The sequence below is a fragment of the Phacochoerus africanus genome, chromosome 9 (assembly GCF_016906955.1).
Source record: "Phacochoerus africanus isolate WHEZ1 chromosome 9, ROS_Pafr_v1, whole genome shotgun sequence".
In the NCBI taxonomy this organism is placed as follows: Eukaryota; Metazoa; Chordata; class Mammalia; order Artiodactyla; family Suidae; genus Phacochoerus; species Phacochoerus africanus.
The window spans coordinates 1,891,498-1,918,890 of NC_062552.1; the positions used below are offsets into that span (position 1 = coordinate 1,891,498).

Here is a 27,393-nt window from a genome sequence, read left to right on the forward strand (position 1 = left end):
CGCGGACCCACTGGACCCTCCGTCCACAAGCACCTGGGCTCCCCCTCCGCCCGAGGAAGGCGCCGCGCCCCTGCTCGTCTGCACGATCGGAAGCTCTGACTTAATCTCGAGGGTCCCCGCTTCCCACACCCTCGCCAACACTCATTAATCTCTGGGGGTTTTGAGACGTGGCCTCCTAGCGGGTGTGCGGAAGCAGGAAGAAAGCAAAAATCAAGGCCCATCAGGGCAGGTGGGCCGGCGCATGCGTGTTCCGGGAGGTGCGGCCGGGGCTGGGCTCTGGGCGGCCGGCGGGACCGGCGCGTGCGTGTTCCCGGCGGCGCGGCGGGCGGACAGCGGCCTGCGGAGCCCGCGCATGCGCGCTCCCGGGGCGGGCGCGAACTGGCACCATGGCGGCGGCGCTGGGCAGTCGGGGCGCGCGGCGGCTGCTGCTGCTCCTTTCGGCGCTGAAGCCCGGGCTCCACGTCCCCCGGGCCGGGCCCTCGGCCGCGTTCAGGTAAGAGCGCCGCTCCGCTCCGGGACCCCGCGTTGTCGTCCGCGCGCTCGGGTCGGCGGGAGCGGAGGCGGGAGCCGCGCTGGGTGTGCGGCCGAGGGGGCGCGGCCGGAGCCCGGAGGAGACGCTGGCCGCCCTCAGTCGCACGCGCTCGAGGCGGGCTGGACTCCCACCGCCGCTCCCGGGCCTGCGGGCGGCACTCTGAGCTGTCCCGTCAGAGGCCAGCCTGCACCCCGTCAGCTCGCACAGTCGCGGGCCCCGGTCCCCGAGCCTTGCCGCCGTTTGCTGACCTCGACCGGGACGGGCGGGACGATCCCCTGGGAGCCTGGGAAATGCAGACTTGGGGAACGTGGGTATCTCGAAGGGGTTTCAAAGTCATTAGCATCCGCCTTTCTCTCCTTTGACACTCCCACCCCGCCCCTACACACGATTTAAGAGAAAGCCACCAAGAGCTGGTTAATCTCTGACCCACAGTCTTAAAGTGGGGGCCCTAGTCCCCAGCAGAAAATGTGGAAAGAGCTGCATGAAGCTGCTTTGGCTTTATTCTCTGCGTACCTGCGCGCGCGCACACGGTCACGGCCACACGCACAGGGACGAGCACTCTTAACTGTCCAAGGGTCAGTTCTGTTCTTGACTACGAAGAAAAGTCAAATGCGAGGTGGGTGCCTGGCCCCTAGAACTTCTTTCTCTAGTGTGGAAACTTCTCTTGCAAACTTAACTTGGAAGGAGAAAGGAGAAAAAAATCTGTCCAGCTTTCCGTCTTTGTATTGTGATTGATTGGTTGTTGAATTTGATTTAGGTTCTTTAGTCTCATTTTAGATCTTTTACAAGATTTTCAGGACTGTTTTGATGCAGAGGGAAAAATGTGTATTGGTCCTGCCCCTTCCCTCCCACAAAACTGCCTTTCCAGCCTCCCAGAAGGAGGGTTCAGGGACAGACATCAGGTGGGACGTGGGTTCCTCTGGCTCACCTTCCCTTCCTAGAGGCAGTTTTTGAAAAGGAGAGGATTTTTCTTCTAAGACATTAACTCAGTGAAGTCTTTCTCAGCCTTGGTCGTCCATTGGTGTCCTGGGGAATTTAGAAAATGCAGGTGCCTGGACCCTCCCCAGAGATTTTGATTTAGTGCAGCCTGGGCATCTGAGGATTTACGGGTTTGCCAGATGATTCAAATGTAAGGTTGATGCGGTGAGAGGCAGGAAATGCTCTCGTGAAAAGGGGCCGTGTGGGCAGCTGTGAGGGGCTGGAGACGCCATGGTGACTCTGTCCACTGCGTACCCCCCGGGCTCCTGTCTCCCCCAGCTTCTGTCATAACGCTTGGCACGCTGCATAGCACCTGCTGGTTGCAGCCTGACCTGTCTTCCGTGCCAGCTTCCACCAGCACGGAGCGCCCCGTGCAAAACGGGGCTCAGGGGACCCCTGAGTGAGCGGATCCTGTGGCGGAGTTCTGTGTTTAGGAAGCGTGTGCCAGGCAGGGCTTCCCCTGGAGCACGGAGCGCGTCTCCCAGAGTGTCCCAGGCGGGCGTGTTTTTAACTCTCCGCGGGTGAGACACCTGCTTAAGCTCACCTGGGTCAGAGGAGCGCTTGCTCGGAGGGAGAAGGGGTGGAAAGGACTCATGGACTCGGGAGAGGGGTTCATTTTTGTTCTTCAGATTTTCTGAAGTTTCCCATCTCTCCTTTTTCCTACCCAAGACTTGGGGAACGTGGGTATCTCGAATGGGGTTCAAAGTCATTAGCATGTGTCAGGGCCATTGCAGGGCCTGGTCTCCACAGGTCTTATAGCAGAGTTTAACCTGAGGCCTGGCTACCATCTAAGAGCCCTTTGGTAAAAGCTGGAGGGAAAAGGCAGCACTCATTTCGATTATATTTTGTGGAAAATCATTCACTATTATTTTTTAAAATAAAACCTTCCTTAAGTTTGTTTTCTTTCCCCAATACATTATTATTTTTTTTCCTATACAGCATGGTGACCCAGTTACACATACATGTGTACATTCTTTTTTCTCCCATTATCATGCTCCATCATAAGTGACCAGACAGAGTTCCCAGTGCTACACAGCAGAAAACCGTTTTCTTATGATTGAAATTGATTTGCGTTTGTTCATGGGCAGTTCTCTGTCCTGTGTGCCAACCTAGAGATCATGCGATCATGCCAGGCTCTGGGAGCCTCCGGTAACCCCAGGGGGTTAGGCTGGTGTGATAATGGCAAGTACCTCTGGTGTGATGACATGCAGGACGTTGGTGACAAAGCACCAGGCACATTTTCTGTCCTGATAACCTTCCCCATGTGGCCCAGCCTTCCCTCCCTCTTTGTCCCCACACTCCCGCCAGGCTCAGCCTTGTCCCCACCTGTGTCTCAAGCTCCTGGGCTTTCGATCCTGCCGTGTCCCCCCTACCACATTCTGTTCTCAGAGTGTCCCCGTCTGGGAAGTTTGTCCCAAACGCTGCTCTCGGTCTTCAGCTCCCTGCCCCCAGCCCTGACGGGCCCTCGGACACTCCCCTGAGCTCCCCAGAGGCCACCTGCAAGGTCTGACCACCGGGTTTTCCTCTGCATTCGTAGGCAACCGGGAGAACAGGCATAGTTGAAGAAAAGGAATTTGGAACGAGGAATCAAAACAGGGATGCAGCAGAGCCCGAGGGAGGCCAGGCGCTTTCTGCAGGAGGGGGCGGCTCACAGGGGGAAGCCGGGCCCAGGCAGCTCCTGACCCAGGAGGGAGGCCTGAGAGCCAGCAGCTCCCGGGGGGTGAAACCCACTGGCTCAGACTAAGGGAAAGACAGGGGGTGTTCCTCCGACCGTAGGTGACACCCTCACTGCCCCAAATGCCTTTAAAAGCGGGTCCTTCACGTTGCAAGGAAGGGAGCCCTCCACACCTCGGGGGCAGGAGGAGTGATATGGGCGCTGCCAGCGCTGGGCGGCTCCCTGGGGCTGGTAGGGCTGGGGTGCCTCGGTCCTGATGGTGTCCTCCTGTCACGCCTCCCGCCCAGGAGGCGTAGCTGACTCCGTCTGTCTTCTCTCCTGCTGGATGGCCGGCGAAGCCGATGTGTTGGAAATGCATCTGTCCTCTCCCAAAACAGCGCCGTCGGTAGCACGGCATTATTCGCTTTTACCTCTTCGGGTTACCATGGGGCCTGATGGGGCCTGCGTGACACACCGGTGGCTCGGTGGCTTGTGGCTCTGACACTGCTCCCCCTAGTGTTTGGCTCTGACACTGCGCCCCGTAGTGTTTCTGTAGATAACAGTAGTGTTTGGGCCCAGTGCCACACCCACCTGTCGTGTTTCTCTAGAAACTGCGTGTTTAAGACCTGATGTGGCCGAGGTGAGCACATTTGTTCCCGCCTGTGCGGGCATGCCTGGTGTCCCTTCTGCGTGTCACCGGGTCATCCAGCAGGTGATGGGGAGGCTCTTAGGGCCTGATGCAGGCCCTGTGTGTGCTCTGGTGCTGTGTGTCCCTGGCGAGTCTTCCAGGAGCTTCGGGAGAGCAGCTGGTGTGGCACATGTTGATTGGTCAGAACAGGCCCTGGCGGCAGCCCTGGCCCAGGACCCCCACCCCCCCCCCCCCGCCCCATGACAGTCGTATCAGGTTAGATGCTGTGTCGTGGGAGGTTTGGGGCTGAGGAGGGTGGGCGGCAAGGGGACTGTGGACCTGGCCATTAACAGCCGACACAGAACAACATTTCAGCATCTTACAAACCAGTCTGGCCATGTCGGTGCAGATGGGTGCGGCTGGCTGGGGAGTGGGGAACCCAGATGCCTAAGGGGCTGCCTGGGGCTCAAGGCCTTCCGCGTGGACCCCAAGACCAGCCTCGTCCCTGGGATGTTGTCAAGGCAGCCCGAGGTCCAAGCGGCTCCTCTGGACCCGCTGAGGTCAGGCGAGTGGTCCAGGGTCTGTGCCAGTGCCCCCCTGGAAGTCCGCCGTGTGGCGCCCCTGTGTCAGCCTGTGCCTTGCCCCCCTGCTCCCGCTCACCGGGCGTGGGCCTGGGGGCCCACGTGGCTCTGATGTCAGCAGCCTCTCAGTGCTTCTGTGGGCCAAGCCCCGAGCTGGCGCTGTAGGCCCTTCAAGCGTGGTGGCGGGCCTGGGTCTGCAGTGTGGTAAGGGAGAGTCCAGCTCCCTTTCTCGGTCTGGAAAACTGCAGCAGGCCTGAGAGTGACCCGAGGGGCCTGGGCGCGAGCACGGCCTTGTCCTCACGGCTGCACTGCTCACTGTTTTCCCCGGGGATGGGCCTTTCTCTTCCAGCTCCTCTGTGACCTCTGCCAGAGTGGCCGTGAACGGCATCCACCTGCATTACCTGCGGACGGGAGAGGGAGAGCACGCGGTCCTGCTGCTGCCGGGGATGTTGGGTCTGGAGTTTTTTGTGGTTTGTTTGTTTGTTTGTCTTTTTTTTTTTTTTTAGGGCTGCTCCCCAGCGTATGGAGGTACCCAGGCTAGGGGTCCATTTGAAGCTACAGCTGCCGGCCTACACCACAGCCACAGCCACGTGGGATCCGAGCCACATCTGTGACCTACACCACAGCCCATGGCAACGCTGGATCCTTAACCCACTGAGCGAGGCCAGGCATCACACCCACAACCTCATGGTTCCTAGTCGGATTCGTTTCTGCTGTGCCACGATGGGAACTCCTGTTTTTACTTTAATTAATCCCCTTAGATGCTTATATTCTTATGATTGCTTATTTTTACCAAAAGTAAAATGATGCGGTTTTTCAGTTATGTGATGGTTCCACGTGCCCTAGCCTCAGCTGGCTGTAGCTCCATGATGACTACGGAGGCCTCTCTTCCTGGAATATATTTAGGTCTTTCTTCCTCGAGCTGTTCTAATGGAGGACATTTACCCCAGTGGCCAATGTAGAGCTAACACAACCAACAGTTTGCCCGTTTCTGTTGCCATTATTTCAGTATTGCTGTCATTACCCAGCTATTAAAAGCCTTGGGCAATTTAATTTTTGTTTGTGCAAAACATTAGCCTGTTCAGAAATCAAACAGTGAGATGCCCGCCCGCCCCCTGTCCCCAGCGCCCAGTTCCCCCGCCCACAGGCACCCAGTGTTGGTGCTTTTCCTTCTCAGGTATCTTATTGTTGGTAACTCTCCCTTGAAGTAGGTGGTGGTTGTGGTGGTGGTGGTTGTTGTTGTTGTTGTTGTTGTGGGGGTTTGTCTTTTTGCCTTTTCTAGGGCTGCTCCCACGGCATATGGAGGTTCCCAGGCTGGGGGTCTCATCAGAGCTGTAGCCACCGGCCTATGCCAGAGGCACAGCTACACCAGATCCGAACCGTGCCTGAGACCTACACCACAGCTCACAGCAACACCAGATCCTTAACCCACTGAGCAAGGCCAGGGATTGAACCCGCAACCTCATGGTTCCTAGTTGGATCGTTAACCACAGAGCCACGACGGGAACTCCTAAAGTAGTTTGGTTAAGGTTTGAGTCTTCTTTGCCCTGGTCTTCAAATGCACCCCTGTGTGCCAGGAAGCACACGTCTTATTGGTTCTGAAACTGGTCTTGGATTTCCGCTGTTCCTTTTCCCACCTTCTCACCTCCTGCCGTTCCCTCAGGGTAGCTCCCTGGAGGTCCTTCCTGTTCAGGGATCCGGAGAGGCTTCAGGTGTCAGTGCAGGAGACGTGTGCTTGATGTCCACTTACGGTTTCGGTCGGGTTGTCTGGGTGATGTGCCTGATGTCAAGAAAGGTGTACCTTTTTTTTTTCTTTTTAGGACCACACCTCACCACACCTGTGGCATATGAAAGTTCCCAGGCCAGGGGTCGAATCGGAGCTGCAGCTGCCAGCCAACAGTACAGCCACAGCCACATCGGATCCCCAACCCACTGAGCGAGGCCAGGGATTGAACCCTCATCCTCACGGATACTGTGTCAGGTTCTTAACCTACTGAGCCACAACGGGAGCTCAGAGAAAGGTGTCTCTTGTCAGGAGGCGAGATCATCCTTGCTGATGCTAAGCGATCTGCCAGCATGCTAAAAGACATTTCCTAACAGCTAGTCGATTATCAAGATGTTTGGTGTCCATCGTGGCCTGAGCTCGACCTAAAAACATACAGAGCCTAGAGGTGAGGTGCCAGCTGCCCCGGTCTGGGCTCCTTGACCATCTGGCTACCACACACGGCCTCTCGGCCTGTGCACGTGGTGGCTTTGACCAGTGGGCGGGCTGGGGCCTGCCAGTCGAGTCCACCATGGGCTTGAGAGCGTGGTTCTCCTCGTTAGCATACTCTGTTGCATACTGTTGTCATGCAACAAACTAATTTGATTTCTTTCCTCCACACCCTGCTCTCCCCCGCTACCTCAGTGTTTTAGTTTAATTTTCTGGTTTCTAGTTAGAGCCAGAAAATAAAACCTTCAGGGCTGTTCACATTCACTCACATAAGAGACATCTGGGATTTTAGAGTTCTGCTTTGAATAACTTGGATCGAATATCATAAATGTGTCTGCAGATGTTATTAAGATCTGTCTCATTATAGCAGTCATTTTTAAAAAAGAAAGAACCCAGAAGCATGTTGGATCACTCAGTCTGTTTCTATGCAGTTTCATGAATTTTTTGTGTTGTTTTAAAGGAAGGTTGAACGGAAGCAGGAGGACCAAGTGCTGAAGCGACACCAGACGGAGTGAAGGGTCGGGGCCTCCGTCCTCACGGCACTGCCGGGGCAGGGCTTCCCTGCATCACGGCCAGGCCACTCGGCTGCTCACAGCTGAGGTCCAACCCTGAGCAGAAACCCGTTGCTTGACGATTGTGCTTGTCTGTGCTTTTGCTGTAGTGCGTTTGAAACAGGGAAAGCACGCCCTTGTGTGTAACCAAGTGACCCTTGTAGGCAGTGGAGAGACGGATTTCGGCCCTCAAATCGAGACCCTCAGCAAGAAGCTCTTCACGGTGGTCGCCTGGGATCCCCGAGGCTACGGACATTCCAGACCCCCGGATCGAGATTTCCCCGTGGGGTTTTTTGAAAGGGATGCAGAAGATGCCATTGGCCTGATGAAGGTGGGCCCCAGGAAAGAGCCGGGGGGACGGTGGGCATCTCCATGTATGTTTCTTTTCTGTTCTTCGAGGGTAGCACCGTGTGGTTCCTGTAGCAAAGAGTTCAGACAGGCGTGAAGAAGAAAGTTCAGAGATGCTGCAGCCGAGACTGAGGCGCTGCCTTTCCAGCCAGTCTCATTACCACGGTTTTATATCTTTGGCACCTTCTGTGCCCGATGATCTGCAGGCTTACTATGTCAGTGGACAGTTTATCAAGGAGACACCTCCGTGTCAATAAATACGAAGTTACTTCAGTTGATAACAGGCGCGTGGCATTCCCTGTGCGCATGCGGTCTGTCGTACGTCACCTCTCTTCTGGTGGTGGCTGCGCAGTTTCTAAGTTGCTGTTTGTCTGTGTGATTATACGCGGAAGTTCAGCCCACACTCTGTCGTGTCCGACACTCGCTGTCTGTCGGTTGTGCTCTCGTGAGCGGTGCTGGCGTGGACACCGCGGACCAGGAGATGACTGCTGGGCGGCAGAAGATGCCCATGGCCATTTTACACAACAGCGCCAAATTACCACTGCAGTAGCTACACCAGTTTATAGTCCCATCAGCCAGTGCTTGGACTATTTCAATTCTTTTTTTTTTTTTTTCCAGTTTTTTAGGGCCGAACCTGCGGCATATGGAGGTTCCCAGGCTAGGGGTCACATCGGAGCCATAGCCGCTGGCCTACCCCACAGCCACAGCAACGCCAGGTCCGAGCCACGTCTGCGACCCACACCACGGCTCAGGGCAATGCTGGATCCTTAACCCACTGAGCGAGGCCAGGGATGGAACCTGCGTCTTCATGGATGCCGGTCGGGTTTGTTTGCACTGAGCCGCGACGGGAACGCCACTCAGTGTTACTTCTTGGCAGCATCTCTCAGGTGTAACCTTTGTCCCTTTTCCCCGTGGAACAGTTTCAGAGCCTGTTGCTTCCCCTTGCGCTGAGCCCCCCCCCTCCCCCGCCATCGTTCTGTTCCAACCTCCCTCCTCCCCCGCCTCTGCAGAGCTGCAGTCAGTGGCTCTGCGGGAGCAGTGGCTTCATCTCGGGGTTCCCTCTCTGATCTGTATAACCGTCCTCAAGTCTTGGCTCAGGGCTGCGTGTACACACACCCATTCTTTGTTGTTGTTGTTGTTGTTGTTGTTGTTGCTGTTTCTTGGGCCGCTCCCGCAGCATATGGAGGTTCCCAGGCTAGGGGTCGAATCGGAGCTGTAGCCACCGGCCTACGCCAGAGCCACAGCAACGCGGGATCCGAGCCGCGTCTGCAACCTACACCACAGCTCACGGCAACGCCGGATCGTTAACCCACTGAGCAAGGGCAGGGACCGAACCCGCAACCTCATGGTTCCTAGTCGGATTCGTTAACCACTGCACCATGACAGGAACTCCTACACACACCCATTCTTATGTCCACGTCTGTTGTTTCTGGTTCCTTGAGGTTTTATTCAACCAGGCGATGTAGTTCCCTCAAAATTCACAACAATACTGGGTAGCGAAGTTTTTAATGACAGTTGTATCTACACCCAAACAGGTGGCGAGGGAAGCGTGCACGTCCTCAGGTGGGCTCTCGGCTTCTCCAGACCCCACCGCCGTGTTGCTTCTGCTCGTTACTGGTCGCCAGGGGCTCCGGCAGAGGGTGGTCACCTGTGCCCCGCGATGCCTTGTGTTTGTCACAGACGCTCAAGTTTAAGAAGGTCTCTCTGCTGGGGTGGAGTGACGGGGGGATAACTGCCCTCACTGCGGCGGCCAGATACCCGTCCTACGTCAGCAAGATGGTGATCTGGGGTGCCAACGCCTACGTGACCGACCAGGACGAGAGGATCTATCAGGGTAGGTTCCTCCCCGCCGCGTTTCGATGCGTGTGTGGACGCGTCAGGTCTCGTCCGCGTCCTCAGCTCTAGGGTGGGAAGCGTGGCGAGCTCGCAGGAAAGCGATGCAGTGTAACGGGTCAGAGTCTTAAGGCTTTCTCTTTCCAGAAGTGACGCTCTCGCGACTCGGGAGAAGGCTCAGGTCGGTCTTCCATTTCCTCCTGTTGGGGAGCTGCGGGTGGTTCTTCGTGGCTTTAGCTGAAGTAACTTGCGTGCCGAAGGGCCCACGGTATTCACAGGGGGACCTTCGTGTGCCGATTCGGAATGGCGATGCTCGACCCTGCTTAAGGCGGTCCTTCAAGCTTATCTTTGAGGGGCTTAGAGAGCGGAGAACAGGGGCTGGCAAACCACAGCCCGTGGTTCAGCCCTGCCTGCTGCCTGCTTCCGTAAGGCTGAAGCTCCCGTGGGGGCGGACGGCGCTGTGCGTGCGGGGCACGGAGATGGGGTGCCCCTCCAGCCCTGGGGTTGCCGCCCGGGGCCTGTCCTGGTGACCACCTCACAAGGGCGGCTGTCATGGCATTCCAGGTGGCAGCTCCGCCCTTGCTCAGCCTCCAGCCAGATGCCCAGATTGAGACCCCTGGGTGTCAGGGTGAGGAGGAACCACCAGGATCTGGGGTCTCTGCGGCACAACGGGAAGCAGACCTGGGCTACTCCACCTGCTGCCCTGGCCCAGCAGGGCCCTCCTCTTCAGGCCGCTGCCTCTCTGTCCTGAGTGTCTCCCCTGGACCCCCGACGGCCCACCCAGGAGGTCAGGACCAGGCAGGGCAGAAGTCTCTCTGTTACCTACACGGCGTCTTTGTGCCTCTTGGCCCACAGAGCCTAAAATACTCACTCCCTGGCCCTTACAGAAGGTTACAGACGCCTTCACTGGACTAGCGCCGGCCTGTCCTGCAGCGCGTGTGACGTAAACGGGCCGCTTGGCGCGTTGTGGAATCCTGGTTCTGTACCCTCTGTCTGGTAAAGGCTGTGAAACTCTTCCACGGAGTCGGGTCCAGGTGCCAGCCAGTCCTCCCGGTCGGAGGGCCCGCCTGTCCTCACACGGTCCCTGCCTGGCTCAGCACCGACCCGGCTTGTGCCAAGGAGGCCCCTGGCCTGGAGGCTGGCGCAGCCCCCCCCCCCCCCACTGCGGCTGGGACAGCACGCCTCTGGCTCGCTCCTGCTCCTGTGGCACTGACGCCCTTCGTGGAGCCTCCCCTCCGCCGGAAGGGTGGGCAGGGCTCCTCCTCCGAGAGGCCCCCCACCTGCAGTGCCCCTCGCTTTGTCTAACCCTCAGACTCACGGCACTCTGCTTCTGCCTGTTTCCTCTGCTTCCTTCAGGCCGTTCTGGCCGCCTCCTGAAACCGCCCACTGAGACCAGGATAATCTCCTCGTCAAGACCAGTGGTTTCTTTTCGCTTATTCCCTTATTACCCGTTAGAAGTTTCAAGGTCTGTAGTAACAGCCCCTCTTCTTCCCCTGAAACTGGAAGTTTGTGTCATCATCCCTCTCTGTCTTTTTCTCCCCACCCCACCCCCCCCCCCTTTTTTTTTTTTTTTTGGCTGCTACTTGCAGCAGCTTGATGTAGGACCTGAGTTTCCAGACCAGGGATTGAACCCGGCCTGCAGCAGTGAAAGTGCTGAGTCCTAACCACTAGACCACCAGGAAACTCCCCTCATCTCTCTTTTTATCCTGGTCAGCTTAAATAGAGAATCATCAATTTCATTGATGTTTTCAAAGAACTAGCTTTTGGTTTCATTGATTTCTTTCTCTTGTTTTCTGTTTTCAATCGTATTGTTTCTGCACTTATTTTTTTTTTAATTATTTTCTTCCTTTTGCTTACTTTGGATTTTAATTTGCCCCCCTCCAGTTTCTTAAAGTAAAAGTTAGGTTATTTAGACCTTTCTTCTTTTCCACTATAAGCAATTTTTTTTTTCTTTCCTTTTTAGGGCCTCACTAGCAGCATGTGGAGGTTCCTGCGCTAGGGGTCAAATCGGAGCTGCAGCTACAGGCCTACACCACAGCCACAGCAATGCCAGATCCGAGCCATGTCTGTGGCCTACACCACAGCTCATGGCAATGCCAGATCCTTAACCCACTGAGCGAGGCCAGGGATTGAACCCGCATCCGCATGGATCCTAGTCGGATTCATTTCTGCTGCACCACGATGGGAACTCTGGCCACTATAAGCATTTAAATGCTACAAATTTCCCTCTAAGCATCACTTTGGCTGCATCTTACAAGTTCTGATATGTTGTGTTTTCATTACTTTAATTTCTCATATCCCTTTTGACTTCCTCTTTGACCTATGGTTATTTAGAAATATACTTAATTTCCAAATATTTGAGGTTTCTCTGATACCCTTCTGTTACTGGTTTCCAGTTTAACTCCTAATGTTCTGTGGGCTCCCTGGGGGGATGCGGTGCTGGGCCTGCACTCATGCCTCCTTCCAGGTGGCGGATTGTGCCAGCAAGGTAAAGTCACTTCCTCCACCTTAAGTTTGCTCCTCAGCAGAAACCTGGGAGCACCCGTCTTCTTCCGCAGAGAGTCTAAAAGGTACTTTGCTGGCGTCTTGCTTTGCTTCTTCCTGTTATGAACGAGACGGAGGGTCTTTTCAGGTGTTTGTCCAGCACTGGGCTTCTTCTGTGTTTTGCTTATTTGTGTCTTTTTAATGATTTTATATTTTTCCTGTGTGATATTTGTTGATATAAATAATACAGTGTGTCTTAAAGGTGTGCGTTATGAAGTGTCACCAAAGGACCAGCACCCAGGACTCTCCACCAGCTCTAGACTCTCGGTGTTACTGGTTTGCAGGGTTATTTTTGTTGTTTGATCATCTGATTACTAACATCTTGCCAGTTAGTAGTTGTAGTAGTAGTTGTGTGACTAGCCTGTGGCTTGTCTTTCTGCTTTCTTTATGGCCAGAACTATTAATGTGAGGAGGTGTTAGTGTTTTATTTTCTCATCAGCTTGATGAGGTTTTAATTCGAGTATATGCCTTTGTACGTTTTCCCTGTCTGTCGGTTTCTTTGCTCACGTTTCCTTCTTTCTTCCCAGATGTTCCTTCCGAGATCCTCTCTCTTTTCCCTGCAGTTCTTTAAGGGCAGGTCCCTTAATGGTCAGCTCAGCTTCTGCTTAGGTGTCTGTTTCACCCTCACTCTTGAAACGTTGTTTGACTCGGTACAGAGACGGAGAGTTATTTTCTCTGCTGGGCCAGCCTCTCTGCCTCCCTGTCCTGCTCTTAGTGTGCGGGGTCCGAGTTCCTTCCTTCCAAGCCCTGTGTCTTATCTCTGCCTCTTTTCCCCATTCTCTCTTTCTCTTTGGTACATTGCTGTCTTACTACGCTGTGTTGGAGTTCTTTTTATTGGGGTTCCCTTTGACTTTTGCCTGTGGATTCTTTGATCACTTCTAAGAAAAGTTGCTGCCTGCTGATTCCCTCTGATAGTGAGGCTCCTCCCCTCCCCTCCCTTCCTTCCTCCCCTCCCCCTTCCCTCCTCCTCCTCCTCCCCCCTTCCCTCCCTGCCCCCGCCCCCCCCCGGGACTTATTGGACTTTGTAGACACAGTCTTTCATCTCCCCATCTCTGTTCACCTCCTTCTCTCTCTGTGTAGGGTTCTGCATGATTTCTTAGGCTATCTCTTCTAAACATCTCATTTTTTCCTAGCTTTGTACAGATTCTGATTGCTTTATCATCTTCAATTAAGAGCAGACATTCGGGGAGTTCCCATCATGGCTCAGTGGAGATGGCCCTGTATCCATGAGGACGTAGGTTCGATCCCTGGCCCTGCTCAGTGGGTTAAGGATTGGCGATGCTGTGAGCTGTGGCATAGGTCACAGACGCGGCTTGGATCTGGTGTTACTGTGGCTGTGGTGTAGGCTGGCAGTTACAGCTCTGATTTGACCCTTAGCCTGGAAATACTTCCATATGCCGCACCTGTGGCCCTAAATACATAAATAAAATTAAAAAAAAATTAAATCTGAAAAAAGAGCAAATATTTACCTAAACTTAATCTGAAAACAGACAAAGAGTGAGCGTAAGTGGAGAAGCTGTCCCTCGGAGAGGCTGTCCCCTTACTGCTCTTGGGGACCGTGGGTGGTATCAGGTCGGGGCCATTTCCATCTCATCTTAATTGAGGAATCGCGGGTTCAGCCCTCCCCACCCTCCCGCAGCCAGCGTCGCATGTCCCCGGACAGAGCCCTGCCTCTGAGTGGTCTCGGTATTTGCTCTGTTTTCTGGATTCTCTTCCTCCTACGCACACACACACACAGGCACTCCTACTCTGGTTGCTATCAATCACTGCAGACTCCAGCAAAGCCACAGAAGTTCTGTTATGAAAGATCTAATTGTTCCGCTGCAGGAGGGCCTTTTAGAGGGTGTGGCCCGCTCCGCTGCCGAAGGCAGAACTGTCGTCGGGGGTTTTTCACGGGCTGTCTCCATGCCGCAGTGCCGGCTTCTCTCTCCTCCTCCCTCACCCTCTCCTTTTGCTTCTTGCCAGATGTCTTCCCACCTCTTCATTTCCAAGCTTCTTGTCGGTTTTGTGCAGAGCAGTCCAGCGTCCTCAGCCCCTGGACTTAGGTCTGGGCTTCTAGCTGCAAATTTAAACTAATCCGTGAAGAAAGGCAGGCACTGTCTGTAACAGGACCTACCTTCTTTGGAAGTCAGCTGGAGCCGAAAATAGCTGTTTTACTCTATTCAGTTATTTATTTTTAAAGTTTTTTTGTCTTTTTAGGGCTGTACCTGCAGCCTATAGAAGTTCCCAGGCTAGGGGTCAAATCAAAGCTACAGCTGCTGGTCTACACCACAGCCACAGCAACATAGGCTCCGAGCCACATCTGTGACCTACACCGCAGCTCACGGCAATGCTGGATCCGTAACCCACTGAGCAAGGCCAGGGATCGAACCCGCAACCTCATGGTTTTCAGTTGGATTCGTTTCCACTGCGCCACGACGGACGCTCTTCCATTCAGTCATTTGCGTTCACCCCATGTCTGGCGCCTGCCAGGTGCCTGGCGCTGCCCAGAGGCCGTCATCATCCATGTGGCTTCACATCCTCGCTGGTGTGTTGTCTTCACGACGTGTCTTGAGGGTGAAGCCCTGTGTTGAAAGCACTCGATACACAAGGTTTAAGATGCTCAGGAGCGTTAGAATCTTAACATTATCGCCGTGTGTTTAAGGAAATATGGAAACTTCTGGGCCAAGGAATGGAATTTGCTTATGCATTTTAAAGGTGGGTTTCAGCCATTATTTCGCTTCCTAAGTGCTTCATCGGGAATGTAGTTTGTAGGTAGTGGTTACACCCGTATTTCTTCAGTAGCAGAATTAGAATGAATGATTTGGGTGCATTTCTCAATGTACATAAATGCTGCTCAGAAAAAACTCCTCTTGTGTAAATGATTAGGGTCTTTTTCACTCAGACGACGCTCATCAGGGACTCTCTGCTTTTATCTTACACCTTTAGCAGAAGCATTAAATGCAGATCGAATTTTGTTTACTTGGTTAGAACCTGCTGGTGCCTCTTTGTGTCTGAGGCCCACAGTGGTGGACGGAGCAAAGCCGCACCCGCATCAGGGCTCACATCTTCGTGGGGACACAGCAACCCCTGGAGGTGGCCCGTGCTGAGCAGAGGGACGGCGGGAGGGCCCAGCTGGCCTGGCGGGGCGAGCAGTGTGCTGGGAGACGGGGGGGGGAGTGTCCCCGGCCGTCAGGGCAGCAGACCCTGCAGCTCAGGTGGGCTGCGCTTGGAGCCTTTAAAGGTGAGCTCGAGTCTGGGACCCAAGGCCTTCTGGCCTACCTGTCTTTCAGGCATCCGCGACGTTTCTAAATGGAATGAGAGAACGAGGAAGCCGCTGGAAGCCCTGTATGGGTTCGACTACTTTGCCAGGACCTGTGAGAAGTGGGTGGATGGCATAATGCAGTTTAAACATCTTCCCGATGGTAAGTCACATGGGCTACTTCACGGCCCCTTTGCTGATTAAAGACGCTGTCAGAGCTTCCCCCGATCCGCGGGGACCAACATGCCCGCCGGCCCTGCACGCTGACGTGGGACCGGATGCCGGTGACGGTGGGTGAGGCGACCTGCCTCGCCCCAGAGACGCACCGTGTGTACAAGGGTTCACGTTGCTGAGGCTTTGGTAGCAGGCTGGTCTTGTTTCCTCGAGTCCTTTGTGTGTGCGAGGACAACCCAATTCTCCAGAAGCCTCAAATCCTCTTCGCTTTCTTTTCCTTTTTTTTTTCCCTTGGTCTTTTTGTATCTTCGAGGGCTGCACCTGCAGTGTATGGACGGTCCCAGGCTAGGGGTTGAATCGGAGCTGTAGCCGCCGGCCTACGCCAGAGCCACAGCAGCGCGGGATCCGAGCCGTGTCTGCGACCTACACCGCGGCTCACGGCAACGCTGGATCCTTCACCCACGGAGCCAGGCCAGGGATCGAACCCACAGCCTCACGGTTCCTCGTGGCACTCGCTAACCACTGCGCCACGGCGGGAACCCCTCTTCACTTCCAGCTCTGGAGCGGCCTGTCAGAAAGCAGACGGCTGCCGCACATGTGCAGGTTTCCCTTTTCCACCGCCGTGGGAGGAGGAGAGTGATCTGTTCTTTTCCAGGATTCGGAGCTAAGCGGCGTCTCTGTAGCCGTCAGAGATGCCTTCCTGCCTTTATCTGAAAAATGAGCATGATGTCCTGTAACAGGAAGGATTGCCATCCGGAAGAGGGTTTCTGGGTCAAAGGCCATTTTTTATAGCTATTTACGTATGTAGTTGCTCTCTTTTTTAAGTTGCTCAGAGTAGAGACAAGATCTAATCTTGAAGCACATTCAGCTGCAAAATTGTGATTCAGGGACCAGTTTGGCCTCTTCAGTCGTCATTTCCCAAATGAGTCGTCTGTCAGAACTCTCCGAATGAAAAAGACGTTTGCAAATGTTACTTTTTTGGTTTAAGTTCAAAACAGCAAATACATCCTGTTCAAATGCCGTCCCCACCCGTAGAAACAGGTCCTTGGACTGCGTCTCAAGAGACTGAAAGTTCAGGCCACAGGCTGGGAGGAAGTGTTTGCAAAAGACACATCTGCTAGAGGACCGGAATTCAGGGCACAGGACACTCTTGAAACCCCACCGTAAGGAAACAACCCAAGCAGCAGGTGGGCCAGACAGCCGCGAGGTCCTACTGTACAGCTCTCAGAATGGCCACCAAGGGGTTTTAGGCCCGCGAAGGTGCTCCGCGTGACAGTGACAGGCCTGCGCGCCCATCCCTTTGTCCAGACCCAGAGAGTGGCCCCCACGCGCGTGCGTCTGAGGAGCCCTGCGGCCCTGGCGACGGTAACATGTCAGCGGAGGTTCGTGTGTTGTCACGAACGTACTGTCTGAGAGGGCACACTGACGCTGGGCGAGTTTGTGCGTGGGGGGACAGGGCCGCGTGGGAGCCCTCCGTGCCTTCTGCTCAGTTCTGCTGTCAGCCTAAAACTCCAAAGAATGAGGTCTCGTGAAAAGACAGATCAAGGAGGGGCAGTGTCCTTATCAGAATCCGGCAGCCTATGGGTCACCTTAGAGCCAGACGGTTGGCAAACCACTCGTCTCCCTCCTGGACTGATTTCCTCGACAGGAGCCCTTTCCTACACTCGAGGTTATGGATGCTGAGTTAAGTTATTAATTTGGGATTAATTTGCCAGATTTCGGGTCAGACAGGTCAGGTATACATTTTGGCTTCGCCACGTGGCTGCTGTTCGAATCCGTTCGGGGACGCCACTTAGCTTCTCTGAGCTCCAGGCTTGGGTCTGTGACCTGGACACGCCGACGCCCGCCTCCTGGAGTTCTCATGAGGGTTACGGGTGGGAGGCGGGCTGTTTTTATACATGCATGTGTGTGTATAAAATGGTGAGGTTACATGTGTTGTGTACATGTGAGTGTGTAGATGTGAGCTTTTGCATGTATCACATGTGAGGTTACACTGTCGCATGAAGTTCTCATGAGGGATGTTTTTATATATACATATGTGTGTATAAAACCCGTGAGGTTATGGATTGCGGTTGCGTATATGAGAGCGTATGTGTGAGGTTTTACACATGTCACATTTGAGGTTATCTGTGTGAGTTTGTCTGCATGTTACTGTGTCGGGTTGTACCAGAGATGCCTTAGAAAGGTTGCTGTACATGGGGTGAGGGCCCTGCAGTCGCCTAGAGTCTGTCCAGGTCTCAGGGAGACGGGCAGGAGGGAGGGAGGAGGGACGGGGGCAGCGGGGGTGGAGGAGGGAAGAGGGATGGGGGATGGAGCGCAGCTTCCTGTAAGTCGTAGCTTCGCTGTGAGGGACACAGGCTGGGGCCAGCAGGGGCCCCAGCGCCCACTGAGGATGTTACTTCAAGGGAGAAGCTTTGCAGATGCCAGGCATCTCCCATCTGGCAAACGGGCGACTGCCTCGTGTAACATGAAGACCTGTAAGGCTTCTTAACTACTCTTTTAGGCACATCATGGATGTAATTAGGTAAACGGCTTGTTTAGTAGGAGAGCCGAGAGGGAAGAGGCCAGCAGAGAAACGGGACAGGACGCCCAGAGAGCATGAGCGTTCGAGCTGGAAGGCGCCCCTGCCCGGCCCGGTCCCAGGCGGTCTGCACAGCCGCCGCCACCCTGGAGCCTGCCCGCCCAGCCCAGCAGGGTCACCAACGCAGCCTCTCCTGTCTTTCAGGTAACATCTGTCGCCACCTGCTGCCCCTGGTTCAGTGTCCCACCTTAATCGTGCATGGCGAGAAGGACCCTCTGGTCCCACGTTTCCACGCCGACTACATCCACGAACATGTGCGAGGGTCACGGTGAGTCCAGCTCCTCTCCGTGCTCTGCCCGGGGGCGCAGGGAGTAAACAGGGGGGCTGCCAGAAGAGAAGAAGGGGTTCCCCGCCCCGGGGGCCGGGCGTTGGCCGCAGTCAGGGAGCGGGGCACCGCGGTGCTGGCTCGTGGGTGGCAGGGTCAGAGGGAGGAACACCAGGGGGCTGCAGCCCTGGTGACTCGCTTGTCAACCAGGCGGCCCTCTGTCACTTGGTTCCTTCCCTTACAAAAGCATCCCCTCCCCGTAGAGTTTGTCAGATCAAAAGAGAAGACAGACCACACGTTGCCTGCTGCCCGCTTGGAGACTTAGGTTGTTAGCATTTTTGTATTTCTCCTTTCTAGCATTTTTTTTGTTTTTGTCTTTTTTTGCTATTTCTTGGGCCGCTCCCATGGCATGTGGAGGTTCCCAGGCTAGGGGTCTAACCGGAGCCGTAGCCACCAGCCCACGCCAGAGCCACAGCAACATGGGATCTGAGCCGTGTCTGCAACCTACACCACAGCTCACAGCAACGCCAGATCCTTAACCCACTGAGCAAGGGCAGGGACTGAACCTGCAATCTCATGGTTCCTAGTCAGATTCGTTAACCACTGCGCCACGACGGGAACTCCTTTCTAGTATGTTTTTGATAGCACATTTTTTATTAAACTATAGTTGATTTATAATGTGCCAGTTTCTGCTGTACAGCTAAGTGACCCAGTCCTACACACACACACGCGCGCACGCATGCACACACGTTCTTTCTCTGTACCATCTTCCATCATGGTCTGTCCCAGGAGATTGGGTGGTTCCCTGTGCTGCACAGCAGGACCTCACTGCCTATCTATTCTGAATGTAAGAGTTTGCATCCATAATCCCAAACGCCCCGTCTATCCCACCCCTCCCCACCCCCTTGGCAACCGCAGGTCTGGTCTCTGTGTCCATGAGTCTGTTTCTATTTCCTAGGTGGGCTCATTTGTGGCATGTTTTAGATTCCGCATGTAAGTGATACCACCTGGCATTTCTTTCTCTTTCTGACGTACTTAGTGTGAGCATCTCTGGTTCCATCTGTGTTGCTGCAAAGGACATTCTTTCGTTCTTTTGTATGGCTGAGTAGTACTCCATTGTGTAGCTGTACCACGTCTGGACCCGGTCATCTGTGGATGGACGTTTGGGTTGGTTGTTTCCACATCGTGGCTACTGCGAGTAGTGCTGCAGTGAACATCCAGGTGCGAGGATCTTTTTGACTCAGTTTTGTCTGGATATGTGCCCAGGAGTGGGGCCGCCGGGTCATATGGTGGTTTTATTTTTAGTTTTCTGAGGACTCCATACTGTTCTCCATAGCGGTTGCACCAGTTCACATTCCCACCAGCAGTGTAGGAGGGCTCCCTTTTCTCCACGCCCTCGCCAGCATTTGGTATTTATGGACTTACTAATGATGGCCATTCTGACCGGTGTGGGTGGTACCTCCTTGTGTTTGGACGTGCATCTCGCTAATAATCAGGGATGTCGAGCATCTTTTCACGTGCCTGCTGGCCGTCCCTGTGTCTTCATTGGAGAAATGTCCATTTAGGCCTCGGGCCCATTTTTCGGTTGAGTTGCTTATCTTGTTGTTGAGTTGTGTGTGTTGTTTGTATATTTTGGAGACTAAGCTGTTGTTGGGTTTTTTTGGGTTTTTTTTTTTTATGGTTTCCTTTGTTGGGCAAAAGGTTCTAAGTTTGATTCGGTCCCGTTTGTTTCTTTTTGTTTTTATTTCTATTGCCTTGGGAGGCTGACCTAAGAAAACGTCGGTGCAGTTTCTGTCAGAGGATGTTTTCCCTGTGTTCTCTTCTAGGAGTTTTATGGTGTCGTGCTTAAGTTTTTAAGGCATTTTTGAATTTATTTTTGTGCATGGTGTGAGGCTGCCTTTCTAGTATTTTGTAACATAGATGCAATTATATTCCATATTCAGCTTTGATTCCGGCTTTTTTCCCACTTAAAATTAAGTCGTAGACGTTCGTGTCATTTCAGCCTTAAACATGTAAGAGTCAGGCAGGCCTCTGCTTGCGGATCGTGGAAGAGCAGCGCCCGCCACGCCAGCCGTGTTGGCAGCTCTCTCGACTGACCGGCAGCACCGCTCACAACATGCCTTGCTGTCTGCAGCCTTGTTTCTGCCAAGCAACCCAGGGGCGCTGGAGACGCACGACCTGTCAGCAGAAATTCTGGTCCTTAACCATTTGTTGTTGCATAGGGAACAGGAGTGTCTGGCTGACACGGAGCAGCCTCTGCTGGTACTTAGAGGATAACAACTCCAAGTTCAGCCAACTCTGTTTCCTTGACATACTCGTCCTGGAGGGGACAGTGCGTGTGACCAGGAGGTGGTGGCCTGATTTTTTTTTAAAACAGACAAAACATTCTGGAAAATAAATACCCAAGGGAGCCTTGACCCCTTCAGAGACTGCATGTTCATTCCAGAGATGCCCTCAGGATGTCTTTGGAAACTGGCTCTGTTAGTGACCGAAGGAGTCCCCCTTCCCTCCCGGGCCACTCCTGCTGCCTGCTGGCCGGCACTGCCCAGCAGGTCAGCCCTGCTCCCTGAGCCGAGAGCTCCAATAATCCAGCAGAGAAAGGGGACTCCAGTGCAGTTCTTCTGATTACACTAATTTTTTTTTTTTTGTCTTTTTAGGGCCGCATGGGTGGCATATGGAGGTTCCCAGGCTAGCAGTCGAATCAGAGCTGCAGCTGCCAGCCTACACCACAGCCACAGCAACGCCAGGTCCAAGCCACATCTGTGACCTACACCCCAGCTTAATGGCAGTGCCAGATCCTTGACCCACTGATGAGGCCAGGAATCAAACCCACGTCCTCACGAATGCTAGTCAGGTTTGTTACTGCAGAGCCACAATGGGAACTCCTCTAATCATACTGTTTATTCCATGATATATTTTTACAGACAAATTTCTCAATCTTTAAAACTGGGGACGTGCTTCTTATTCTGCAGTAGGACATCATTACCATAGACCTGTGTAATTCCTGTTTCAAATAGCATTTTGTTTGTAAAAGGCATTTTACATATAATATCTAATTATACTTCACACCAAACTTCAGGAAAAAAATATTGTCCCCATTTTATAGATGAGAAAGTCAAGGCTGAGACGTGTTAAGTAATCTTCCAGGGCAGTGTAGCTGGTAAATGACAAACCCTAGGGTTTTCCCTCCCAGTGCAGCGCCTTCTCCCACAGCACAGCTGCCTCTCAGAAACATACTCTTATTTTAATACGATGGTAAGATGCCTGGATTACATACTCGCTGACCTGGTTAATTGTCTTCTAGCTGCAGAAATGACAGGTTTTTGCACACTGACGCTCAGGATAAATGCAGTGTGTTCCCTTAGAGAGCCAGGTTCAGTAGTCTGCGAGGAAGTTTAATTTAGGAATTCTGCTCCAGACCCATCTCCCAGCAACAGAATACATCAATATGGGGGAAGAATAGTCCCCTGCCCTTCGGACGGTAATGGTTTCAGCACACTCTGTGGAAAGTCGCCCTGAGAGCAGAATTCCTTGAAACGAGTGAGTCGAGAGTGAGGTGTTACTGCAGTGGCCTCTCAAACTGCAGTGGCCTCTCAAACTCGCTGGCCTCTTCCGTCTGCCACCTTCCTCAGCTGGAAGAGCCCTTTCTGCTGGGCGAGAACCTGCAACTCAGTGGTTGATTTTGCAGGGCGCGTCTGGCGACTCGGAGTGTCGTCTCCCCGCCAGGCACGATCGTAGACTTCACTGCAGGTAGACGTCAGGTCTCCTAGGAGGCGCGGCCAAATCGGGGGTGCTGTTCAGCAGGCCCACGTCCTGCCTGTGTCAGCTTGTCACACAAGCCTGTGTCACACCCTCCCGGAGGCAGAGGCCGCAAAGATCGTTCCAGTTCAGAGGTTTTAAGATTGGTTTTAGGCGGGGGAAGCCTTCCTCCCCACCAGCTGACTCTTCCGCAGACATCCGGCATCAAGGCCAAAATGGGCGCTGCCCTGATCCCAGCCGCGATGGGGAGCCAGCCCTGCCCCCAGGCCTTCTTTTTTTGGGTCTTTTTGCCTTCTCTAGGGCTTCTCCCACGGCACATGGAGGTTCCCAGGCTAGGGGTCCAATCAGAGCTGTAGCCACCAGCCTACACCACAGCCACAGCAATGCAGGATCCGAGCCACATCTGTAACCTGCACTACAGCTCACAGCAACTCCGGATCCTTAACCCATTGAGCAAGGCCAGGGATCGAACCTGACACCTCATGGTTCCTAGTCGGATCCATTAACCACTGAGCCACATGAGAACTCCATGGCCTCCTTGTCCTGCTCCACGGTCCCCGATTGCACCATGCTGATACTGCCCCCCATCTGCTAGCCAGCCAGACACGCTTCGCCCACGAGGCTGTGCATCTCGCTGTCGGGGTCTGCGCTGAGCAGAGGCAGCAGCCCCCAGACCCTCTGCGGTGGGGGCTGACAGGCCCCTGGAGGCGAGCGCTGAGCCGGCCCTGGGGCGGGTGTCACTTCATGGTAGTGAGACGCTGAGCCCTCACATGGGTTCACTTGGGCTGCCGTGACAGATTCCACGCTGGGCAGCTTAAGCTGCAGACACTGACTCCTCACTGTCTAGAGGCCGGAGGTTCAAGGTCACGGTCGCTCCTGAAGTCTCTCCTTGGCTTGTAGGTGCCGTCTTCCTGCTGTGTCTTCACAGTTGTCCCTCTGTGTGTGTCTGTGACCTGATCTGTTCTCATAAGGACACTGTCCGGTTAGATTAGGGCCCACCTGTATGAACTCATTTTAGCATCGTCACCGCTTTAAAGACCTTCTAACACCCAGACGAGGTCACAGCCTGAGGTGCTGGGCTTAGGGCTCCAGCGTGTGAATTTGGGGGCATGATTCAGTCCGTAACAGTAAGTTTCTGATCTCAGGAGTTAGGGGCCCACAGGGATCAGGATCTGGGTTTCCGGCCCCACTGCCCAGGAGCAGCGCCTTGCCTGGATTCTGTGCCCTCCCCCCGCTTGCCTGCAAGGCCGCCCATCCTTCTGGTCACCACTCGGATGTCTCCTCCTATCCCCCCTGCCCTCACCTTTCTGAGGTCGCACAGCCCTATTGATACCTTTTTAGCAGCTGCCAGCACGTCAGCCTCTACCCCGGGACACGGCCCAGTGCATCTCACATCTTGGTCAGATTGAAAACTGAGCAGCACACGGGCCGCGTCTCCCGATGGGCAGGGGTCCCAGTTAGTGCGGCTTCGAGTGCACCTGCAGGTTCTGGGGCCAGAGAGCAGAGCAGGCAGACGGGAACGAGGGCCGAGGTCCATGTGTGCACAGAGTTGGCGCCTTGGTTCTGTGTCAGCCGGAGGGGAGAGGTGGGAAACGGAGTCTCGCCTGGAGACCAGAGCCCGTTCGGGGGTCCTCGGCAGCACTCGTAGCACGGCGGGCACCGAGGGCTGGCTGGCTGACGAGCTGTGCCCGGAGGCAGGCCTGTGTTTCTTTCCCTGTTTGCTTTGTGTGACGTGGGGGTGATGATGCCTCTTGTCGCAGAATAATCGTTTGAGGAATGAACGAGGAGGCATGCTTGTACCAAGACTGCTGAGCACTCGGCACGCAGCTGCCTCGTGTGGCTGGAGTGCAGGTGCAGCGGGGCAGGGGCCTGGGACACGGCAGGGGACAGCTTGATGGAGGTCAGAGGCCCAGGCCCTCGGACCAGCTGTCAGTGGTCCACACACACATACACAGACACGTGTGCGTATGTGAGACACATACACACATGCGTGGACGCAGGTATTAGAGACACGCGTATTGACATGTGCGCATTGCGTGGACACACACGTGTACGTGTATGTTAGAGAGAGAGGGCAGGTTGAGTTACTGGAAGAAGAAGGAATCGGCTCCTACACTCGGAGGCTGAGGAGACCAGGCGAGCCGATGGTGTGGCCCAGTCTGACTCTGAAGACCAGGGAACCAGCAGGGCTGGAGTTTCAGTTTGAATCTGAAGGCAGGAAAAAGCCGGTGTCCCCGTTTGAAGGCGGGCAGACGGAGTCCCCTAGACCGGTGTGGGGGTGGTCAGCCTTCTGTCCTGTGCGGGCCTTCCACTGGAGGGAGAAGCCCCCATACGGGGAGGACGGGCTGCTTTGCTCATTCAGAGGTTGGTCTTGTCCAGAAGCGCCGCACAGACACACCCAGAGTCAAGGGTGACCCCGTGTCCGGGCACCTGTGGCCCAGCCAAGTTGACCCATAACCCAGCCGTCACCGTGGGGGAGAGGGGGCCTCTGGCACAAACCGTCTTCGGGGGGTCCCGGCCATGTGGGGGGTCAGGCCACGGGCCAGCTGCCTCACAGAGGGGAGGGGGCCTCGTCCAGTCCGGCCGCAGGGGAGCGTGGTGGGGCCGGAGCCGGCTCCCTGGCTGGCGGGCAGACGGAATGTTCCCGGGCTTCCCGGCAGCCGCACGGGGTCGCAGGCGATTTAGGGTTTCATCGATTGAGGGTTTCAGCACGCTGCAACCAGAGTGAAGAGCAGCTGCACCCCACGGCGCTCGGGGCCTGTTCCTCTTTCTGAGGCGCACGGGTGAATCTGGAGGCTGTGGAAGGTCCCACTGAGGAAGGGGCAGCGTAGGGAGCTCTTCCAGGGACCATGGTGAGTTGATGCGGGGAGACTGGACAGGTTTTGATTCCCCAGAAGGCCTGGAATCATCTCCTAAAGTGCCTCAGCAGGTAGGCTCTGGCTTTGACCCCGAGGCGCATCCTCTCCAGGGGCGAGTGGCACGGTCCTTTGCTGTCTGGGGAGGGTCTGGGTTGGCAGCGCTGCCCCGACAGCCCCGTGCAGCTGAGCAGAGCCATTTTCCTCCTACCCTCTTTCGTCCCTGCGACTGTCCAGCCGCCCGTCCGTGGTCCGGGGCAGTTCTGAGTGTAGATGCCTCGGGGCCTAGATTGTGGATTCGCTGAGATGAGACCCCGAGGGACGGACCACAGGCAGGGCGCAGGCAGCACGGAGGCCGGGGGGATGGGCCTCACAGCCCTCGTCTCCCTCCTCCCTGGGACTCTCGGCTCCCCTCGGAGGCCGCCTCCAGGCTGGGCGGATGGCTGGGCGGATGGGAGGTGCTCCGCCTCTGTGAGCAGCAGCTAAGCTCAGGGGGCGGGTGCAGGTGGCCCAGACGTGCTCTGCTGTGACCACCAGCATCCTTGGCAGTCGGCTCTTTTCTGTCTCCTGCAATCATCCCTGAGAGCTGCCCCTGGCAGGGGCACGGGGGTCCTATCTCTGGGGGTGCAGCTCACCTCTCTTTGCTGGATGCATTAAAATTGACTCCAAGTGCCCTAGTAATGGTTAACGTGTCACTAACCTTCTCAAGGGCCTCAAGAGATGCCAGCGTCAGATCCTCTTTCAAGTTGAAGGTCTGGATTGTCCGGGTACCCCCACTCCACTCCCACGTGGAGTCTCAGGCACAGCTCTGTCCCCGGCTCCCTCCCCCCCAGGCGCTCTGCCTGCGCACTGAGGTTCCTGCAGCTGTTGCCGCGGCTGCGGGAAGAGCAGAGCAGAGGCCGTGCGGCAGCTGGTGTCTTGCCCGCCGTAGTCCTGCTGTCCAGTTGTTGCTGGGGACAGAGCAAGGGGAACATGTGTGTACCTCCTAGAGCCTTTAATTTGTTTAGAACGTTGTTTCTGCACTTTTACAGCCGACGAGTAAGATGCAGAACTCAGAAGTCTGCCTTTTATTAAAGAAACTGCAGGCCCGCCGCATTTGACCAGAACCCTCTTAAAGGAAGCGGCCTCACGAGAAGGGGAGGAGGCTGTGGAAGCCGTGCGGTGGCGGCTCAGACCCGGGGCCGGCTGGCACAGGCCCCTGCCCGAGGCCCTCGCAGCCCCGTGCGGTGGCTCGTGTGCAGTCGGTCGTCCACGTGACCGGCGGCTTGGAACCTTGAGCGGGCCTGTGGGGCTTTTCTAGCTCCACGGATGTGCCAGGAGGCTCCAGTCCTGTGGATTCTAGGCATTTCGTCTTTGTGATCGTCTTTCCTTATTTTTGGGGGGTAACCATCAGATCACATCGCCCCCAGCCCGGCTCACAGACTGTTTCTTGCCTGGTTCCGTTTCACGTGCAGTGCGCGTGGTGACCGCCTAGCCACCCTCCAGGCTTCCACTGTCAAGTCTGTATTCCGGGCCGTTCCTACGATAACCCTCCATTTTCTCCCCAATGGCAGTCATGACAAAAAAGTGGCAGTTTCTCCCTCGAGGGAGGGTAGCAGGATTTTAAGTGGTGTGCCGTTAATTAATCGGAAGCCTTTTTCCCCTCAGGTTGCACCTGATGCCGGAAGGCAAGCACAACCTGCATTTACGTTTTGCAGATGAATTCAACAAGTTAGCGGAAGACTTCCTACAGCAACAGTGTCCCTGAGAACATGTGACCCGGTGATTCCCCTGCCTGGGGCGGGAGCCTGGGGTGCTGCCCCTAAAACCGCACCCCCCCACCCGCCACCCGTCACCCCTCAGTTCACCTGCCTCCCGTCTCCCTGCAGCTCCCCCCATACTGCTCCTGGCCTGGCACGAGTAACAGCATAAGCACCATCCAGCTTCCACAGCTGGGAAAATTCAACCCCATTTTTGAATGTGAATTTCTACCCTTGTCTTAAGAAATAAATTCCTATGATGATTTACTTTCAGATGAGCCATCGGTGAAGTTTTTGTAGTGTTCGGGACTGCTTTTGGTGGCTGACATGAACGTATGAGGCGGCATCTTTTATCTGAGAGGTACAGGCCTACACCGGCCGTTATCACACTGTTCGAAGAGAAATGCAGAAACCGAAGACGGCCCTTGGCCCGGGTCCTTGACACAGCATTGTCACAGGGCTGCTGGAGCCACAGCCAATCAGGGAGCCGAGCGTGCCTGGGGCTCAGATCTCTGGTCACCTCCACACACCTTCACTGGATCCCGTTCCTTTAATACTTCAGTGAAGATCAAAACAGGCCTTTTGTCACTTTTTACTCAAAGAGCAGAAAGGCTGTTAACAACACTGAAGTAGAAGTCCGATTTTCTGAAAAGTGCTAAAGCCAGGAGTTCCCGTCGTGGCTCAGTGGTTAACAAATCCGACTAGGAACCATGAGGTTGCGGGTTCGGTCCCTGGCCTTGCTCAGCGGGTTAAGGATCTGGTGTTGCCGTGAGCTACGGTGTGGGTCGCAGACGCAGCTCGGATCCCGCATTCCTGTGGCTCTGGCCTAGGCCGGTGGCTACAGCTCCAATTCGACCCCTAGCCTGGGAAGCAGCCCTAGAAAAGGCAAAAAGACCAAAAACAAAACAAAAAAAACAC

At 55.0% G+C, this 27,393-nt stretch overlaps 1 protein-coding gene across 6 annotated transcripts; it reads left to right on the plus strand.

Annotated features, from left to right (window-relative positions):
• The first annotated feature begins 353 nt into the window (after window positions 1–353).
• BPHL (biphenyl hydrolase like) lies at window positions 354–27,197 on the plus strand. Of its 6 annotated transcripts, none has more exons than XM_047797578.1 (8): window positions 359–493; window positions 4,723–4,826; window positions 7,301–7,467; window positions 9,165–9,318; window positions 15,134–15,265; window positions 18,002–18,125; window positions 26,384–26,497; window positions 26,750–27,197. In XM_047797578.1, exons 1-7 carry the CDS (start codon window positions 387–389, stop codon window positions 26,481–26,483), a joined length of 888 nt encoding a protein of 295 aa, XP_047653534.1. In that variant the 5' UTR covers window positions 359–386; the 3' UTR covers window positions 26,484–26,497; window positions 26,750–27,197. The 6 variants fall into 6 exon arrangements, with proteins under 6 accessions (XP_047653532.1, XP_047653537.1, XP_047653534.1 ...); XM_047797579.1 differs by lacking the exon at window positions 26,750–27,197 and adding an exon at window positions 26,605–26,748; XM_047797577.1 differs by lacking the exon at window positions 26,750–27,197 and having other exon boundaries at window positions 26,384–26,748.
• Window positions 27,198–27,393: the final 196 nt, after the last annotated feature.

What these genes read in the sequence shown, in the direction of transcription:
- BPHL (XM_047797576.1), top strand. Translation starts at nt 387, where the DNA reads ATGGCGGCGGCGCTGGGCAGTCGGGGCGCGCGGCGGCTGCTGCTGCTC. An exon ending in GCTGCTGCCGGGGATGTTGG is followed by an intron (nt 4,827 to 7,300) that starts GTCTGGAGTTTT and finishes TGACCCTTGTAG; the next exon opens with GCAGTGGAGAGACGGATTTC. An exon ending in GGACGAGAGGATCTATCAGG is followed by an intron (nt 9,319 to 9,464) that starts GTAGGTTCCTCC and finishes TTCTCTTTCCAG; the next exon opens with AAGTGACGCTCTCGCGACTC.